General features: G+C 33.7%; 1 protein-coding gene across 8 annotated transcripts in view; it reads right to left on the bottom strand.

The window, feature by feature from the left end:
- Positions 1–9,782: 9,782 nt before the first annotated feature.
- LOC127854487 (tumor necrosis factor receptor superfamily member 11A-like) overlaps positions 9,783–21,505 on the bottom strand; it is a 48,443-nt gene continuing 36,720 nt past the window's right edge. For all 8 annotated transcript variants that reach the window (XM_052389549.1, XM_052389546.1, XM_052389552.1 and 5 more), the window contains 5 exons: positions 20,285–20,328; positions 16,291–16,323; positions 14,453–14,612; positions 12,636–12,774; positions 9,783–12,313 (listed from right to left, as the gene is read on the bottom strand). In XM_052389549.1, coding sequence (XP_052245509.1) covers positions 12,311–12,313; positions 12,636–12,774; positions 14,453–14,612; positions 16,291–16,323; positions 20,285–20,328 — 379 coding nt within the window. In that variant the 3' untranslated portion in view covers positions 9,783–12,310. The remainder of the gene's footprint in view (positions 12,314–12,635; positions 12,775–14,452; positions 14,613–16,290; positions 16,324–20,284; positions 20,329–21,505) is intronic.

Raw genomic sequence — 21,505 nt, 5'->3', positions numbered from 1 at the left:
GGAGGTTCGGGAGGGCAGGGCGCAGCGCCCTTCGATTTAGGCCTAGCTGGAGCACTGCTTGTAAAATCTCACACAATTAATCAGTGTACACTCGGTGTAAAAGGATTAAATAGCGCATCTCTGTCCAATTATATCGTCTTGAACTAGGCTAGCCTAAATATTTTAATCCACACAATTTCGTAGGTTTGTTGATCATGTCTTTACTGAGTATTAAATGGCTCGTTACCACGATTTACTAAGTCGTTCCCACGAGTTGGCTATGTCATTAAACATCTATTGTCAATGAGTTAGTAAGCTAGACAACTAACTCGAGAGAAAGATTGCCATAGTTGTGGAAACAAGTAACTCACTCGTATTCTTGACTTAATAATTCGTTGGAACGAGTACCTAAGTCGTGGTAAGGACATACATGAAACAAATACATATCACATCTTTGTCATGGTAGGACGATGGCTAAAGTTTGTCCTTAAAGGGGCCTTTTCACAGATGTTGACATGTTTTGAATTGTGTCATTAAATGCTTTAAAGTGATAAATGTGAGCATTGCATCTAAAATGATCCAGTAAAAAAACACAAGAATACAATTAAAGAAAGAAAAAATGTTACCCTCAACAGAACTCCAACCACAAAATCCTTGTGTAAAAGTCTATCGCTTAGACTACTCGGCCATTCGTGCTCCTGCAAAAAGTGATGTATTTTATACTTAATATAAGCAATCCTCGTAGCATCACAAAATATAACGACAAAAATAGAACTCTCCGAATTTTTCAATCGTTTCGCGTTGAAACGCTTTATAATTTTCAGGTTTTTGAATCGTCAAAAGATGCAAATAATAGATATATTAGAGCATGGTAAATGATCAGTATTACTGTTTCCTCACACATATCATAACTACAACGAAAATTTGCGAATTTGAAAAAAAATAATTTTGTCAATTTACCAAAACGTAAAAAAGGCCCCTTTTAAAGGCCAGATTGACGAAAAAAGAAAAGTTCTGAAATACCGTATTTTTACAATTATCATTCGTTTATATTGATTAAAATATCACGACTGGTATTACTTGAAAAAGTTCATATTTTCAGTATATTCGGTAATAAAATTTCGCGATGTGAAATCGAAAGTACATCGTGAAAATAGGTGACACAACGATAAAAACACAATCAATAACGCAAGTAGATTGATCATCTAATATATAAAATATATTCAATTCGCTACGCACGCACAATTTGCATTCCTGTGTTTACCACGTGACGATGATGATCAATCTACTTGCTTTATTTATAGTTAACTGGTAGTGACCTGGTACACATACCCAGTAAAATTGTATTACCGAATATACTGAAAATATGAAAACTTAACAACTTTTTCAAGTAATGTAATAAACCAGTCGTGATATTTTAATCAATATAGACTAATTATTGTAAAAAAAAATACGGTATTTTATAACTTTTCTTATTTTCGTCAATCTGGTTGACGGTCCCTTTAACAATGAGCTGTATAATGTAACGTACTACGTGAACATTCGTGTTACGTTAACAATGTATTTGAAAGTATCCATATCGTAGTCTTACTAATTGGAACGTTTTTTTTCGTTTAAAACACACTACCCATCATGCCAAATTCCTGCTTTTTAGACGTACGCGCTAAGTAATCTCGTAATCACTAAATATGTGAGCAATTTGAAGATCAAAAGAAGATTATGGGGAAAATTATTTCAATTACGATGTATTGCATACCTCAGGAACAGATAAAACTTGACATCAACACAATAAAGTGGCAATTATAACGATCATGCCGAAATTGTTACAATGTAAAGTCATTTCCTAAATTTCCAGTCAATGTTTCTTGGCATAAAATGTTAAGTTATAATACAAATAAAAAATAAATAAACATGCACACTGTTTTTTTGTATTGAGAGTAAACACTTGTTATCGATTCGAAGTCTTGGAAATATTTATTTCCCAATCAGATAGTGACTACATCAGTAATTAACTTTCCTGTGGGTGTGGAACCGTCGAAGCATCTGTTAATCAAGCGGTAATTATAGAAAATGTTTTATCGCGTTCATTCGTACGTTAAACTCAGATGTTAAGAGATAATATCGGTTGATATTTATTATTTAATATCTCCAATACATGGAATAGAATCCTCCATGTGAAAATGAAAATAAGAGTCCAGAAGATGCAATAGCACAGTGCAAAATTCTATACTTAATCCACAGCCAATAATTTGGTATGGGTTAGTCTTTTTTACAAAACTATATATATATACTATATATATATATATATATATATATATATTTATAAAAAATAAATTGTAAAAAAAGACAAGCCCATTCCAAATTATCGGCTGTGGATTAAGTACATTATTTTGCACTGTGATATTGCATGTATGTGTATGTACAAATATGAAAAGGAAATGCTGCTATCTCGCTACATGCTTTCAACATATAACTCAACCTTCTTGTGTCCTACATCAAGCGGATAAAGACAAGTCAACAATAACATATTTTATTTGAAATCACAATATACTAAAAATATCATTAACAAATTCAATTCAAACGCAATAACTTCAAAACAAAATAAACGCAACATTTTGGGCGTTGCGACACACCTTATCAATTTAATGGGCATTCCAATCCGAATCGATTTAAACAAAAACAAAACCAGGTCAAGCGATATATAAAAAGATCTCAACGCGAATTAATTGTACTGATTTACGGACATCTGTTTACAGGCTACTCTCTGGTTGAAGACAAATATCTGCGTCTACGTTGCCTCATGATATAGCGTCTAATCTTCAAGCAAAACAATAAATATTTTGTACAAAACAAAAAAATATCCCATCACGTGTCCGATTATTAATTTTAAAAAATGTCATGGTAAGTGCCCATACAGAAAATAACGTTTTCTAAGATATGGTGTTGATATATGTCAAGAGAGTAGCATTGATCATCTGAAACTTTTAATGTATTGTAACCTTTATATGAACAAAACATTTATTGTACACGTGGTTACATAAGTTAACGCAATAAGATGTTGTATGTGCATCAAGAAAATGACAATTGATTTCCAAAGACATCTGGAGCGAAATTGTTTCGATAATCTGGTACTCTTCTATTTTAGAAAAATGGACACTTCTTTACAATACAGGACGATAAATGCAACAGAAACAATTAGTAAAATCGGGGTTGCCGCATTGATACGGTAAATCCAAACAATTTGGGGTTAAAACCGATTGATGGCTAGCAAAATCTCAAATTTAGCCCAGCATCACAAAACACACAATTATGGATAAATATCAACCTCAGCGCATTTACATTGAACGTTCAAAAGCAATTAAAACGTAAAAACATTCGATATAATGGCAATTTCATTGCTCAGTGGTGCATTATTTGCAATATAAAACACACAACAAAATTACAATATTTGGCACACAACTTTGAAATAAATGTACATTTTTCCGTAAATCTCTTCTTGTTGGCACGATTTTTTGGCTTCCGCTCAAGCATAAGTACATCCATACATTCATCAATTTGATAAGATAATATCAAATCAAAGTAAAAGTTGGACGATGCGATGGAAATCTTTGTTTGTGAACAAATATGAAACACACGGATTAATAGGATATTTACCCTTTGTATCATCACATATGAAAGCATAAGTCGGAACATGTGTTACGTCTGGCTTATTTTCCATTTGAAAACAAACTTAAATTTCGTAATACTGGATGCTTTAATCCATTTGTCCTTGGTATCACATATATAACACACGTAATAGTCTGACTATGGTATGCGTCATCCCATGTGCTCTGATCTTCACAAAAAGTTTTCACAACTTAATTTTAAAAAATGAACTTGTTTTGGTACCTGTACTGTGTACACATACAAAAGTAATATTCGCAATGTAACTCAATACGGTCATGATTGGTTAGAAAAATCAAGTGTATGTAAAGTGTTGGGAGCATTTATTTAGTAGAAATATTAGATCGAGGGAACTTTTTGAGTACCCTCATAGCACACAGACGTACACATAAATCGTCTTAATTGTACTTTATACATTTAAAATATGTCGCAAATATCTCTCGCAAAAATTTAATCAATACACAATAACTTTCAATCAAATAAGAACCATGTTTAATACAAAAAGTACATAATCTTGTATGTTGCATTTGGCCGATGCAGGTTGTTGAGAGATAAATTGTGTTCATCGAGAGAATGAGAAACTGATGCTCTTGATACCATCTCAACATCAGGTTAACATCAGGTAAGCTGGGATCCAAGTAATTGTGAATAACGAGTTCATTCGTTCGTTACATTCATATGCGAAGATTCTATTGGTGGGGTTATATTCAACGATTAAAGCATGATAATAAATTAATAGTATTCATGCCGTTTTCATGTACTGACGGAAGCAACATTTGTCCAATCAAAACACCTTGGCAGCCGCAAAAATGAAATATCAAGAACATGACGCGAAAATATTAATTTGAATACTACTGTAAAATAAAATTTCCTTTAATAGTTCATACCTCTATAATTTGAAATCATATTAAGAAATGCATGCAGTGCATGCTTTATTTATATCTCATCGAGCGTTGTTTGAGGGAAGAAGCAGATTTTGAGTACACCGCTTTGGCTGATTTACATTGAGACGACGATTGCTGTAGGAATTCGTATTAACCCATTTATGCCTAGTGGACTCTCCCATCCTTTTAAATTGGATCAATTTATTTCCAAATTAGGGATGTCTAGTTTATTTATTTCTATGTTTAGAATATTTCTTACAGAAATTATTTTAAGAAAACAGCGCAGACCCTGATGAGACGCCGCATCATGCGGCGTCTCATCTGGGTCTACGCTGTTTGCCAATGCCTTTTTTCTAGACGCGAGGCATAAATGGGTTAAATCACTTGAAAGAAAATTAAGACTACACATGTAACAAAAAGATACCATGATTGAATACAAGGATAACACATATTTCTTATTAACCTAAATAACATTAAACTTTCTTGTGCAGTTGACCCGATATGTAATATATTAATACTTTTTGTTTTAAATCATAAGCTTACATCACAGATGGTTAGCGTGTGAATATGATATAAATTACTAAAAACATCATTTTGAATGAAAAATAATCAAAATATAACGAAAAATCAATTTCTGTGAAAACAAATTTTACGATCAAATATATGAATAACAAGGTATTCAACTCAAAATGACCCGAAAACAGGATACATCGCTTTGAACAGCCATACATAACAGCCAGCCATGGGTAAAATTTTAAGAAATAACACGATACACAACTCGCGTGACCTACTCGTTATCGATCAGACCCGATCCAAGACTGAAATATTCACGGAGTAAAGGGCATTTCCCCTGCGAAGTTCACGGACCTCGGTACCATAATTCAATAAAATGTATGAAAAAACATTTGTACCCTTCTTGCAGTTACATTATGCATCAAAACTAACTTTCCAGCACCGCTTGAAACCTTTGTTTACATGCATTTCAACTGGCCGACATTTTAAACACACAAGTGATTGTATTGGTCCAACGCGAAGGTGTTTCTTTACTCCTGAAGATTTCATGTTTGAATCAGGTCTGATCGATGACAAGTAGGTCACACGAGTTGTATATCGTGTTATTTCTTGAAAATTGACCTAGCATTTGTAAATATATTACAAGATATGTACATTTCCAGAAAGGAAATTCATTTCTGTGTTGAATAAGACCGAGTTCCTGGAAATCGCTGCATGTTTGATGAAGTTATGGCTGTTCAAAGCGATGTACCCTGTTTTCGACTCATTTGATTTTTCGTGATAGTTTGATCATTTTTCATTCAAAAGGTGTTTTACTCATTAATATCATAGCCACACGCTAACCACTTGTGGCTTACATATGACAGAAATATCGATTTGAATGTTTTCTAGCATACTTAGTACTAACATCCGGTGGCTAATTTAACGCATTTGACGGTAAAACACATTGTAAGTTTTACATGTATATTTGAACATATTTGAACATATTTGTACAAACTTATGTTTGAATATGCCTTTAACGAACTACTATGCTTACTATTTCCAGGTAACAAGACGCTAGTTACAGACGTTGATGATGCCAAGGTTAAAAATGGAGACATTACTAGTTGCCTGTCGCTCTAACAAAGCGAACTACAACCCATGAAACCCAATCCAATAAAATAAAATAAAAGATTACGCCAGATAAACACAACACAATTACATATTCTACTAACATAGGTGAAAAAAATAATAATGGGAAAGCCGGTTCGATAGTATCTCAATGCTGATGAGACAAATACTACCATTATTTTGATTCGGAAACCATTCGGAATACCTGAATCAATTCGGAATACCTGAATCCAATAGGAATACCTGAATCCAATCGGAATACCTGACGCAAGCTAAGACTATGCTCATGAGTGGATAGTTTGTTAATTGCAAACTTAACTGTTTACGTATGTGTTAAAAATATTGAAATTTAACGCGTTTTTTTTAAACGATACAGAAACATCTATGTTACTTTGAAGTGACATTTTTTGGACGACCTACTTTTTAGTTCTGTAGTTGGTGAATACATCATACTCGGAAGAAGTGAACTTGTAGTGGATTGAACGTGTTGTGCAAATGCAATACATGATATGATTTCAGTAGAAGAATCACAATATACATTATTTTATGTCTCTTTTTTTACATATGCGAAAACGTATTATTTAAGACGGTTGTATTGAGAAAATAACGTTTTGGTTCATCCAAATAGGTTATTTACTGTGTTCGTGACACAGCCTGCTAATCGTAAGCAAGGTTAGTCTACTAGTATGTTTATATGTTCAGTTCATAACGGTTTTTTTTTTCAAAAATTTGTATCAAGCATGTTAGTTTTGAGTAAAATCCAAAATGTATGCAGAGGCATCGTGAGAAGGAGTCTTTCTAGCATATTCTACATTCAGACTCACGTAGTCCATAAATGGAGAATGATTTCTCAGTGCTCTTCTAGTTTTAAATTTCTGATTACATATACTGCATCTAATGATGCATTAATCGTCGCCCTCTTACACCTGTATCACCCGAAAAATACGGGAAAATCAATGTTTAAAATTTTGATATCAGAATAAGACCGACGCGTCATAAAATACCTTAAATTCATAAGAAAATATGACAGAAAAACCTTGTAAATCAGTCACCCCGCAACCGATTCTCATGAAAGTATGTGAATTGATTAAAATGGTCGGCAGGTTTTTCGTTCAGCATTATTATAATTTTTACAGTAAGTAACTTGATTAAGAAATTTATAATTTTTACAGTAAGTAACTTGATTAAGAAAAAACTTATATCGCACCAAAAAAAACAAAAAAACAACTATAATATTAATGTACACACAAACTTTATTAAAGATGTATAGGTATGGTTTGTCAAACCCTTAACCAGAGGAATGATCAGTTTGTCATTTGAAAGACAGGTCCCAAAGTTATAAGAAAGGCAGTTCGGCAATAAATTATTGTTTAGAGATACAATAGCGTCGAGAAATAAACTAATCGTAACGTTTGTTAATTTTAATAAACACATGGGCAAATAATATGTATTAAAGAGAAACTGATATTAGTATTTTTTTTCAAGGTCACGTACGTAAACAACAGATTTTGTGGACGGTTTTCCTTTAATTACTTTTGTATTACGACATCTACCATCTTGAAACAGAACAACCGAGTAGAAGCACAAACAAGGTAGAGCAAAACGTATTTATTATATAGAAATAAAAATGTAAAGTGGCTTACCGGGTGAAAATACAAAATACTCTTTTTATGTAAAATATCAAAACGACGCCATTTTTAAAGTCAGTTCCATCTAACCTCACTTTAACCCAGTAAGCTTCCGTATACGCATATGTACGGTAGTTGCTACATATGTGTACATTGCATTTCAATTCAATGTCTCGTTCCCCTGTAGGGAATCGAAAACTCGAACATGAGTTCTGTTACCAGTATGAATCCTCTTGGCCACGGATACTTCTTTTTTTAAAACGTCGCGCTCTTTAATACTCTTGTAAGCTAGTGTTGTAATGAGCGTTTTCGGGAATGAACACAGGTTTTCATAACACAGCGCTTGTTTTTTTTTTATAATAACCTCATCAGTCGTGATAATTGTGAATCCGTATTTCGCTCAACGCATATTACCGGTAAACAGCCTGAACATATTGTATAGCCATTTAGGAAGTCATTCGTAAAACATTATAACGTACCTTGGTAAACTTGACTTTCTTGTTCATTACTTGCTCATTCTTCATTCTGTTGTTATAAATATATCAATATCGTAAATCAATATTTGAAATCACATGTCATAGTCAATTAAATGTGCACTCTGGCATAACAAAACAATAGGACAAAGATGGTGCGAGATTTCTTTCTCTAGTTTATGGTATCGTACACTCTATATGTTTGATATTAAATGTTGAGACATATTAATTGTAATGATGTGACCATAGCAAAAACAATAATGCAATCGTCGCAATAACAAGAATTCATAAGTATTTTTAGGTACAGATTACAGATTATACATCATAGTTATACAGACTGTAAATTGATCTCTGATATTTAACCTTTAACAATTAATTTTGTCACTGACCTTTCACTCAGGGATCTGTGTCTTTTGTGTCATTATGCTGGAAACTTGTTTCCGGTATGTTAAAACTGTAATTATTTTTAAGACTATGTTTAGAATTTTTTCTTGGATTTGGACCCTTTCCAGACTCTAGAAGGTGACGCTAAATCAAACATTGCCTGTCATATCTGACATGTTTTTTGAAAATCTGTCCATGTTGGCAAACGTTTTTTTTTCTCGCCAATTTAAACATATTTAAGTCATATCACAGCGGTCACTAAATCTCCTCAAACTGTTCGTGGATAAGCTGGTGTATCAGTATTACTACTATGTGTTCATAGTTGTACTCATAACAGAAACTGACAACTGGTCTACTTAAATAAAAGGTAGGGGAAAATACCATCGAAGTAAACTCTGGGGACAAATAGCTAAAAGTTTTTTTTGTTACCATAATCTCGAACTTAGACCTTCACATTGGGCCCGGTTCATGCATGTGACACTCCCAATAACTATGTTGGTCACATATGTCACGTTATTGGAACACCATGTATGTGGCCAACATTTTCCAGCCTGACGATAAGGCCACACATATCGTTATACTTCAAAATAACAGCATCGAAACTTCACTTTTGCCACAACAATTACTATCAGTAGTTTAAATATGTGAAGGGGTGAAAAGTACATGTTTTATAATGAAGTTACACTCAGCAAAAGGTGCATCATGCACCCGTTTGAATTTAAACATCGGCCTTTGCGTACGACCTTGACCTTTAAGCTTGGGACACATGCAATTCATTCCATACTTGTTACAATGTGGTGTACATGATTGTTTAATATGTCCAATGAATGAAAGGTACAACTGTACAACAAGATGCACGATGCCCACATATGAACGTTTTAAGTATGATGTAAACCACTTAGTATGGCTGTGATCTTTGACATGGGAACACAGGTCTTGCGCTTGACACACGATCTGCACATTCTGAACATTTGCAGTCAGTTGTTTTACAATGTCCCAATAAAGGACAAATTAACAATAAGGACAAGCTATATCACAAATGTTACACACCGTGATCAGGTGAGCCAAGCATGAATATTTCAAGGTGATCACAAAAGCACACGATGAGCATATTGTGCTCAAGGCAAGAAAAAAACGAAACATCGACAACCTTTATAAATCATTTAACATTTAATGCATTCATAAACATTTTGAATCATCAAATGAACAATAACAATGAAAATATATACATGAAAGAACTTGGTATTCAATAGTAGCTTACATGTTACAACAATAATATGTACAAGGATATTTACCTATGACTTCTTTAAGGCAGTTGACAAACATTTTTTCCCATGTAAACATTTTCAATTTCAACTGTGCAGATGATATGTGAACGCATGTTTTCACATTTTTTATGTTGAAGAATCAAAAAGCTATTTTATGCTATCAATTGTTCAGTGATTGGAATTAAAACAATATAAGATATGTGTTTGTCAGAAACACTCTGTCTCCTTCTGCGCCGCTTTGAAGCTATATATTTGACCTTTGACCTTGAAGGATGACCTTTACCTTTCACCACTCAAAATGTGCAGCTCCATGAGATACCCATGCATGCCAAATATGAAGTTGCTATCTTCAATATTGCAAAAGTAATGGCAAAATGTTAAAGTTGGAACAAACAAACACACCAACCAACCAACCAACAGACAGGGCAAAAACAATATGTCCCCCACTATAGTGGTGGGGGACATAATAAATATGTTACATAATTTAAACCATTATCAAAATGTAAACTAATTGTAATCTTGTAAACAAATTAAAAATATATAGGGACAAATTTCATTTCAATACGTTTAAACACATATAGCTTACAAAACAACAATAAATATTATATCAGTAAATTATAAATAACGCCCATTTTGAAAGCCACAAGGGAAACATCAAGGTGGTCAAGCATCAAAACACAGTATTAGTACATCTATTTACCCTAAATTATCAGGATTTTAATGCCTAATTAAGATTTAAAAAAAAACAACATTGAAGAGTCTAAGACAATTACTAATAAGATGACGCAAATAAAGTTTTCTTTGACTAAATTATCAAACAAATCATTTCTGGGTTTGATAGAAAATAAATGATTTAATGTTAGGTCAGTAAGATATTTTTAATTTCTTGCAATCTTACATTAGATTTTAACACAAGATACCTTAAACAAATCATTTCTTGGTCAGAAAAACAAATGATTAACTATCTGATTTGTAAGAGTTTTTGTAAGAATGTTAATTTATCTACATATCTTTATAAATTCGCTAACACTGGCATATTAAAAAGTCTGAACAGATCTTTTCATCACTAACTCATGCTTTGAGCAAGATTTTTATCACTAACCTATCACTGGATCAGACTGAACAGCCAGTATATATGCATGTGCAATTTTCTTTTGGCAACAAATTTACACTCCTATAAACTCCTATATCTGGCAGTCTTTAATTGACATTTCACAAATATTTAATATAAAGTTATGGAATAACAGCTACCTACATTTAATTATGTATGAATCTTTTTCTATACTTCTATTTACAAATTGCCTTAAGCTTTGTTCAAATTTATATACAATTCCATATAAGTATTTAAATACATCAACATAATTTTAACACCAATGCAAAAAACAATTGTGAGCATGAATTTGACAAAACCACAGTTAAAAATTTCACAACATTTTGATAAAAAGATGTGTATACAATACTTTTTGTTGGATACAAGCCTTTATACCTTTGCAGTTTTTTTTGGTATTTGTTTTTTTTGTGAAACACAAAATACAAAACTACTTAACAAAGAAACAGCATATATATATGAGTAACACTATATTATATAATACAACATGAGAACAAAATGTCACAATGTTATATGCAAGTACATGTAGCACTGTACAAGTGAATACACTGTTATGAACATTTGGTAATCATAATACATTAAAGTATTATTTCATGTTAATATTCAACAAAAAGTACAATTGAAATGCACCAAAACATCAGGCCTATTATACAAATATTCATGCTAATGATAAAAACAGACAATAAACTAAAACTATTTCACATGTTTTCTACTTTCTTCACAAAGTTCACAACATGCACATCTAAGATGAGACAAATCTATAACTTCAAAAACAGCTGGCTTTTCCAGATCATACAGAGTGAAAATATTTTTATGTAAATTTTAATTTTTTAAATGTTTCTCATGAAGTGAACCAAACACAATGCTGAGCAGAGACACTTTGAGCAGAGAACACATATGATGCACCAAGTGTGTTGAAGTTACTGAAGATCATGTGGCGAATAAACTGTTTAACCAATACAATGAGCTCTGTAATTATTATGCAGAATCCAATAAAACATAGTTCGATCTTGGCTCCTGTCTTTCTACTAACCTTCCATGCTATCTCAAATGTTTTCAAGAAATGTAATATATTGCAGCGCACATTGCTCTGACTAATTCATTGTTCTGTTATAATGATGAGGCATATTACACTTAAAATGCGATAAGGTATTCTTTGATTTTAACAAAGATGTCAAAATAACGTCTGTATTATGCATGGGTAAAATGCTGCTTTGGGAAAATCACAGCAGCCATATTCATGACATTTTCAATTTGTTTCTGCCACACTCTTGTTATAACACGTAAGTGGAGTAACAGGTCACTGAAAAAAAAGAAGCTAAATTAAATTGGGGGAAAAGGTGTTCTGCTTCCGCATCCTCCCCCATACCCTCCCCTCAAAGGAACTTCATAACCTGTTAAGGACATGTAATGGTTAACTCTATAATAGCAGCCCAGTAATTTTCCTGGGTCTGCTTGTTTAAAAATACTATGTGCACACATCTGTAAAATAACTGAAGGCTGCTATACTTGAAGCAAAGGTAGGGAAAAACGGGCCCTAGAAACATTGTCATGAGAAATCCCAACATAAATTATGTGACAAGGCTGGGAATCTTAATGTTGAATATTTGTAATCATAAGTATACCTGGTAAGTGTCCTTGATATCTATCTGCTCCAATTGGTAAGCAAGAGTACCCTCGTGTACTTTCAACGCTTGAACTAAACAGCGTTTCATCTCTTCAAAAGATGGATGGGGATTCTTGTCTAAATGGTCGTCTCTCCATCTAAATTACAGAATACAACAATACCAATTAGTACTTGAATGCAAAATGCCTGTCACACCCATCTTCAAAAGTCACATGTTTGATCTTAAACCTTAAGAGTGACCTTGACCTATTCCAAAAAGGGTTGTAGGCCTTGTGTGTAACCCAACTTCTCCACATGTTGAACATTTTTTGGTAAATTATTTTTTAAATGCATGACAAATAGTGAAATTACAGTCAAGACAAACTGTAAGAGAACAAATGGACATTTTGAACCTGACCTTTGACCTCTAATTGTGACATTGTTCTATCAGTTAAGGAGAAACATGAACAGCTGGCTCCAAATGGTGAACTTTTGAGATGAATTATTTTAAAAATTGTATGACAAATTACGTCCAGACAAGCTTTCTAAAGGCAAGCTTTTAACTTTGACCTTAAAGTGTTACCTTTGCATTTGAGATAGGGAGATGGTTGGCCATTTGTAGTAAAACATTTTTTAATTGCATAATGAATGATGAAAGCTACAGTCCAGACAAAATGTTATAGATCTTCTCATAGTATTAAGTAAAGATGTGTGGCAAGTATTTATTTCAAAATTGCATGAGGAATGATGAAGTTACAGTCCTGACATGTTGTTTTATTGCTATGAAAATGAAAAATACAGTCACCATGTTATGGAACATGCAAACACAATACACTCTGGCATTTATAGATATGATTATGAATTTGATTGTTTTGATAAACAATAACAAACACAAGATGTTGCAAAAAAAAATGGAAAACCATGGGAAAAGGCTCTTTAGAATTTTTTTAGCAAATGAATTACACGATATAGAGTGCACCTAACCTATGTTTAAATATGGTTATTGTGAACAAACCAGAAAAGTCAATGTCAGCATGTTGATTTTTAAGAACTTGTTCCCAAACAATGCACGCATATGCTTCAAACATGATTATTAAGTGTCATGTTGGTAGCTCATACTATAGTAAAGATATAATAGTATTTCAGCATGAAAACTTGCAAGGGCAACAGCTATGAGATTATGAAATCAGGAGTAATTTGTATTTCAATTTAGTTCATTGAGATCTATCTACGTATAAAATATCAAGTAGATACTTCTAATAGTTTTACAGATTTGCCCTTGACATAGAACCAAATTTAAGTAGGAAAGGAAAACAACTCTAAAATATGGTTGCAAGAGTTATGACTCTGGTCCACTGCATAATCCTGAATGAGATCCATCTACCAATGAAGTTTCAAAATGACACTCTTTCAGTTGTTGAAATAGGCTCCTGACAAAATTGAAGCATAATAATTAACAAACAGGAATAACTCTACAAAAATGGGAGCATTCCAGCAATGCTCTTGGCCTCAATATCTATTTTAAAATGAAGCTTAATGTTAATATCTGTGCTACATTTCCAGATAAACTCTCGACAAAATTTAAAAATATATACATGCAAAGAGCAATAACTCTTGAAATATTAAATCATGTTGTATGCAACTTTGGCACAGCTCTTTTCACTAAAATCTATCTACCAGTGAAGTTGAAAGTTTAAAACTCTCATAGAGTTCACAATATGCTCTGGACAAACAAGAACCCTCCCCCCTTACAACTTCATTCATTGTTGTAAGAGGGGGGGGGGGCGATTATAATACATTTGTTTTTTGCATTCAAAAAATGATTGTGGTTCAAACCTCATGAGCATTCTCCTAATCGCCTCTTGTATTGACCAGTGATAATCCATCTTAATCTGGTCCAGAGTTGCATTTGTCAAGCCCAATGAAAGCCCAGTAGACATCCAGTTAATTCCTATCTGTCCGGCAATTCTCGACAGAGAATCATCCTTTAACAGACCTACAACAGTAATATGTCACATTAAAGCTGTTTGTAAAAACGTATTCACCATGTAAGTCTCTGGTGGCAAAGTCAGCATTTAAAACAAATAAATCTTTCAGTAATGTCTTTTAACAATGTAGGTTTTCAAAAATTAATGATAGGCTATTTTATTTAGTAAATTAAATTCTGCATATTGCTTATGATTTTACAAGAACCTAATTTTCTTTCTATTTATATTTTTGTTTAAAATATTGGCTATTACATGTTACCTAAATCATTTACCATGTTTTTGTTCATCAAGCAGAAGTATACATACATACTAGACAATAACATGTTAATGCCCTTTTATTTTGTAATATATAAAGTGATGCTTACAATGAAAGTTAGACAATGCTTTCTTTGTGACAATCTGATGTATTACAATATGGGCCATGCTCTGTGAAAAAGGGGTTTAATGCATGTGGGTAGTGTCGTCCCTGATTAGCCTGTGCAGTCCACACAGGCTAATCAGGGACGACACTTTCCGCTTTTATATTTTTCGTTTCAAGAAAGTCACTTCCTAGCAAAAATCCAGTTCAGCTGGTGGAAAGTGTCGTCCCTGATAAGCCTGTGCACATGCATTGAACCTTTTTTCACTTAAACCCTTTTTTCACTTAAACCCTTTTTTCACAGAGAATGGCTCATATTTTAAGCAGAAATGAATGAATATTGTGTATGACATTTGACATGTTAATCTTTATGTCATGAGTAATTGCTCTTAATTTTTGTAAAATACTTTTTAGCTGTTTTGTTTTGTTCTAGGGTATTAAATATAAAACATCTTGGTATAAATTGGTTGCTTGTTTTGTTCAATCTGATTTGCTTGTACTGAACATGATGACATCACAGTGGATTATGATTTATATGACGTACCTCCAAACATTGAAACACTAAATGTACAGATTGAAAACATGTATTTATCAGGCACTTAGTATAAATCCCATATAAGCTTACAGGCATGATCAAATACTAAATACTAAAAATTTAGAAAAGTTTTATTTATCAAAGAAGAAAAAAGTTATCGGGCAAGTTTGGATTCAATGGTGTTTTTACATTTGCAAAATAAAACAAGATCTTTGTAATAAACATGACTAAAACTACCTAACCCCTTTTTTCAAGGGAATAACAGCCATGCCTTCTTCTAATTTCAAGGGCACATAAATCAGAAATAGATAATTGTGCATGAAAATTAAGTCTTGCACATCTGTACTTTATGGTGATGGCAAGTGGCAAATAAATGGTCCCAGAATCTATGCATCAGGCACCTTTGTATAAATCTGATATATAAGCTTACAGGTATGATAAAATACTACATACTGAGAAATAATACAAGTATCGTTGAAAACAATGGATTCTCCGCTTGTTTGACCTTGAGAAAATCTATTATATTATTAGCCTCGGTGACCTTGACCCCAGTGACCTCATTAAAAGGTAGAGATCCATGCAAGGTATCTACATGCCAAATATGTAAGAGATCGGTAAAATCTTGAAGGCGCTATGAGAAACTGTAACAAAAGAGTGACGGACGGACGGAAGGAAGAACAGAAGGAAAGACGGAAGGAAGGAAGAAAGGTAGGAAGGAAGGAAGGAAGGAAGGAAGGACAAACTGAAAATTTTCGGGGAGCTTGAAGTTTTATTTATCAAAGAAAAACGTTACCTGGCAATTGTGGATTCAATGGGGTTTCTACATCTGCAAAATAAAAATAGATCTTTGTAACAAACAAGACTATACTAAACTCTTTTTCACAGGAACAACAGCCATTGCCAATTTTAAAGGCACAAAAGTTAGTAATAGATCTATGTGAATTAAAAATGTGTCTTGCACATCAGCACTTAATGGTGATGACACATTTCAAGTTCCAATTGAATTGCTAGCCTGAGAAACTTGGTAAAAGTTGCTGATTCAAACATAGTGCATTTCTTGCTTATGCAATAAAAATGGCAGAAGTTCAATGGAACAAGAGCTGTCACCATAGGATGACATATGCCCCCTATAAACGCTTTGATAGAAGTTAAGAGCATTTTTCGAAACCTAAACGCAGATTTTGAAACCTAAACGCGGACCCTTAGTTCAAGGCCAAGGTCACAGGGGTAAAATTTGTTGTGTGTATGGAATTCCGTGTCCATATACACATGCATACCAAATATGAAGGTTGTATCTCAAGGGACATAGAAGTTATGAGCATTTTTCAAAACCTAAATGAAGATTTCAAAACCTAAACGCGGACCCTAAGTTCAAGGTCAAGGTCACAGGGGTCAAAAGTTTTGTGCCTATGGAAAGGCCTTGTCCATATACACATGCACACCAAATATAAAGGTTATATCTCAAGGGACATAGAAGTTATGAGCATTTTTCGAAATCTAAACACAGATTTCAAAACCTAAACGGGGACCCTAAGTTCAAGGTCAAGGTCACAGGGGTCAAAATTTGTGTGCATATGGAAAGGCCTTGTCCATATACTAAAACATGCATAGCAAATATGAAGGTTATATCTCAAGGGATATAGAAGTTATGAGCATTTTTTGAAACCTTAACGCAGATTTCGAAACCTAAACGCGGACCCTAAGTTCAAGGTCAAGGTCACAGGGGTCAAAATTTGTGTGTGTTTAGAAAGGCCTTGTCCATATACACATGCATACCAAATATGAAGGTTATATCTCAAGGGACATAGAAGTTATGAGCATTTTTCGAAACCTAAACGCAAAGTGTGACGGAAGGACGGACGGACGCTCCGATCACTATATGCTCTCCTTCGGGGGCATAAAAAGTGAGGAAAGCATGTGTCATTGAATCACAGAGGTGTAATTGGTGACAAAACCCAGGGAAGGAAAATTCTTTTGACTGATTTTGGAAAAAGAAGTTTTGCATAACAGGTTTATGAACCTCTTAAAACAGAAACAGAAATTAACACTTTGTTGAACCTAACCATGAGATATATTTCTAAAATTTTGATGAACCTCACATTCACATGCCACAGATGTAAATTTAACAGTTTTAGAGATTGAAATCCATTATTTTTTGCCATTTAGTTTCTTAATACCTGAAAACGATGGTGGCTTAAAGTATACTTTCACAATATGGTAAGCACTTTTAAAGTGTTCAATTAACAAATAATTACCAATGGACCGGTAGTTCACAATTTTTTTCACATGGATGACAGAAGAAAGATCGGATATTGGCTTACCAGGACCGAAAAATTGTTATCGCTTTCTTATTGATATCCACAATTTGTTGTTTTAATTCATATTCAAATTTGATCTTCACTGCTCTGTCGATCAATCAACAAAATTCAGTGAGAATTGTTTGTTCTTTAAATAAACTTCAATATGTTCACACCATCAACAATGGCACTTGCAAACAAATAAGTGAAGAAATAACAAACACATTTTCAAAGAACAATTTGATTAGATGATTGTGAAACAACAACATATGACAACTGCCGTTACAAAAATGTTAATAGTGCAATATGCTTATAATGCTTCAAAGTAGTGTCATACGGGGACAGGTTTGAAAATAAGATTTCAAGGGCCGCATATGAAATATGCCAATGAATAGATCCTTCCCCCTTACCCCCAATTGTTTTGACAAAGAATTCACAAAAATCTCAGAATTCATGGGGAAAATCACAGCCCTTCTTCATTTTGAACAAAGTAATAAACACATCATGGCAATGACATACTTCAAATTTCAACAAAATAACTTGACAAATGTGGAAGTAGTTTGCTTCACAAACTAGCATTGTATGCTTCTCCCATGAAAATGGCTAAGTTCAAGGGAAAATTACTCAGGAACAAGTTTCAATTCAGTAGCGTTAGAGATGTAGAAGAAGTGTGTTCCACAAAAATTGTATAAACAAGAGCTCCACAGTCGGAGACATATGCCCCCCAAATAAGGCTTTGAACTAGTGACACCAATTTCAATTGGGGTCATCTACTGTCAAAAGCCAATGCACATGTTAAGTATCAAGCCAATTGGTCAATTTGTTGACGAGTTATTAATTGGAAACGATTTTGACACTTATTGTGACAGTGATGTTGACCTATGACCTAGTGACTACAATTTCAATTGGGGTCATCTATTGTCCAAGGTAAATGCACATGGGAAGTATCAAGCCAATCGGTGAATCAGTTGACGAGTTATTGATCGGAAACAATTCAACATGTAGGATGAAAGTTACCTTGACCTTTGACATAGTGACCCCAATTTTAATAGGGGCCATATACTGTCCAATGCCAATGCACATGAGAAGTATCAAGCCAATCAGTCCCTTCGTTCACAAGTTATCAATCGAAATACAATTTGCACTCAAAGAGTGACAGTGACCTTGACCTAGTGACCCCAATTTCAATAGGGATCATCTTCTAACAAAGGAAAATGCACATGTAAAGTATCAAGCCCATCGATCAATCCGTTTACAAGTTATTAATCAGAAACGAACTGGTCTACTAACAGACTGACCGACAAACATCCAGCAAAACAAGCAAAACAATATACCCCCTCTTCTTTGAAGGGGGGCATAATACAACAAGGGCTGTTTGTAAAACATGCATGCCCCCCATATGGGCTGTCAGTTGTAGTGGCAGCCATTGTGTAAATACGTTTTTGTCACTGTGACCTTGCACCTTTGACCCAGTGACCTGAAAATCAATAGGGATCATCTGCCAGTCATGATCAATGTACCTATGAAGTTTCATGATCCTAGGTGTAAGCATTCTTGAGTTATCATTCGGAAACCATTTTACCATTTCGAGTCACTGTGACCTTGACCTTTGACCTAGTGACCTGAAAATCAATAGGGATCATCTGCCAGTCATGATCAATGTACCTATGAAGTTTCATGATCCTAGGCCTAAGCATTCTTGAGTAATCATCCGGAAACTATTTTGCTATTTCAAGTCTCTGTGACCTTGACCTTTGACCTAGTGACCTGAAAATCAATAGGGGTCATCTGCCAGTCATGATCAATGTACCTATGAAGTTTCATGATCCTAGGCCAAAGCGTTCTTGAGTTATCATCCGGAAACCATCTGGTGGACGGATCGACCGACCGACCGGGGGACCGACCGACGTGCAAAACAATATACCCCCTCTTCTTCGAAGGGGGGCATAAATATCTTTGTTTAAAGGCACATATAAACTCATTGCACATGAAAATTGTGCTTTGCACATATAAGCTTCATGGTGTTGACATATTTCACTTTTAAATTAATTCATAAATGTGGAAGTACCTGGCTCCTAAAACTTATAACATTTAATGAGGACTATTATACTAATTGTCAAACAACGTTTGAAGGGGTAAAACTTTTTTGATTTTCATTATTCCATTTAAAACTAAATATTCCTTAGGGTACATGTATATCAACTAACTTAATTTTGCAAACTTTTTTGGAAAAATAACAGATTAAAACGTTAAATTTAACAATATACAACAGCAGGATATGATCTACTCAATAAAACTAAAGATACCTATTTCAAAAGTTCAAACTGAAACAATTATAAGGGTGGCAATTGCAAATTTATTTCAGTTTGCATTACTGACCAATTAGAATGATTGTTACATTTTAAATTAAACTTTAATTTTGTAACATACATGTATATATGTTTGAGGCTAAGAGCAAGATTGAGTTCATATACATGGACCCGAACTTACCAGTTCCTTGACTGCTGCTCTCTTCATTAATGCATTCATTGCCTCTGAAATAAAAGGGTAAAGATATAATTCATCTAATGAAATAAGAGCCATGTTAACATGGCCATCCCTGCCGAAATGTGTTTGCTTGTATGAGAACGTTTGTTTTAGAAAGTAGAATAATATTTGTAAAACATGGGGATTGGCACCTGTGTCATCTATTTATTAAATAAATTAAATAAAGGGTTTATGTTTTAAGTTTCAAGTGAATCCCTCATATAGAATAAGAGTTATGCTTCGGACAAACATTATCTTTGAAATTAAATAAAGGGAGATAATTCAAAAACTAAGGTAGATAGAGTTATGGTTTTTGGTCACTGCACTCTTCCTAGTTGTCATTTGCTAATACATTGTATTTGAAGTTTCTAGTTACTAGTAATCCCTTCAGTAGATTAAGAGTTTTGCTCCAGACAAAACAGATACAAAATTAATAGGAAATTAAATACAAGGGAGATAATTAAAAAACTACGGCCGATAGAGTTATGGTTCATGTTCACTGCACTTCTCCTAGTTGCCATCTGTTTATATTTCTAGTTTCAAGTAATCCCTTCAGTAGATTTAGAGTTATGCTCAGGACAAAATTTTACTTTGCAATTAAATAAAGGAAGATGATTCAAAAACTAAGGTAGATAGAGTTTTGATTCTTAGTCACTGCACTTCTCCTACTTGCCATCTGTTTATATTTCAAGTTTTAAGTCAATCCCTTCAGTTGATTTAGAGCTATGCTCCGGACAAAAATTTACTTTGAAATTATATAAAGGGAGATAATTTAAAAAATAAGGTAGATAGAGTTATGGTTCTTGGTCACTGCACTTCTCCTAGTTGCCATCTGTTTATATTTTAAGTTTAAAGTAAATCCATACAATAGATTTGGAGTTATGCTCTGGACAAAGTTTCGGACGGAGACAATTACTATATCCCCTTCCAAAATTAATTTTGGCGGGGATAACAAGGAAAAATGGTGATGACTCACAATGCACAACGCCGGATATTAGGTCACCAAATTCTTGAATACCTTTTTCATAAAAATTGGCTAGAATTTCTTTTTATAATGTAAGTTGTTTGTATAGAGAATAATAGGTTAGTGTTGACAATAGATCAGGTTAATCGTGCCAGGCTTAGAAACAAAAAGCACGAGCCTTTCGTTTTCATGCCGAGCATGGCAAACCTGATCTATAATTA

The sequence above is a fragment of the Dreissena polymorpha genome, chromosome 13 (assembly GCF_020536995.1).
Source record: "Dreissena polymorpha isolate Duluth1 chromosome 13, UMN_Dpol_1.0, whole genome shotgun sequence".
Taxonomy (NCBI): domain Eukaryota; kingdom Metazoa; phylum Mollusca; class Bivalvia; order Myida; family Dreissenidae; genus Dreissena; species Dreissena polymorpha.
The sequence above is the reverse complement of the archived record's forward strand: the minus strand, read 5'-3'. Positions and strand labels throughout refer to the sequence as shown.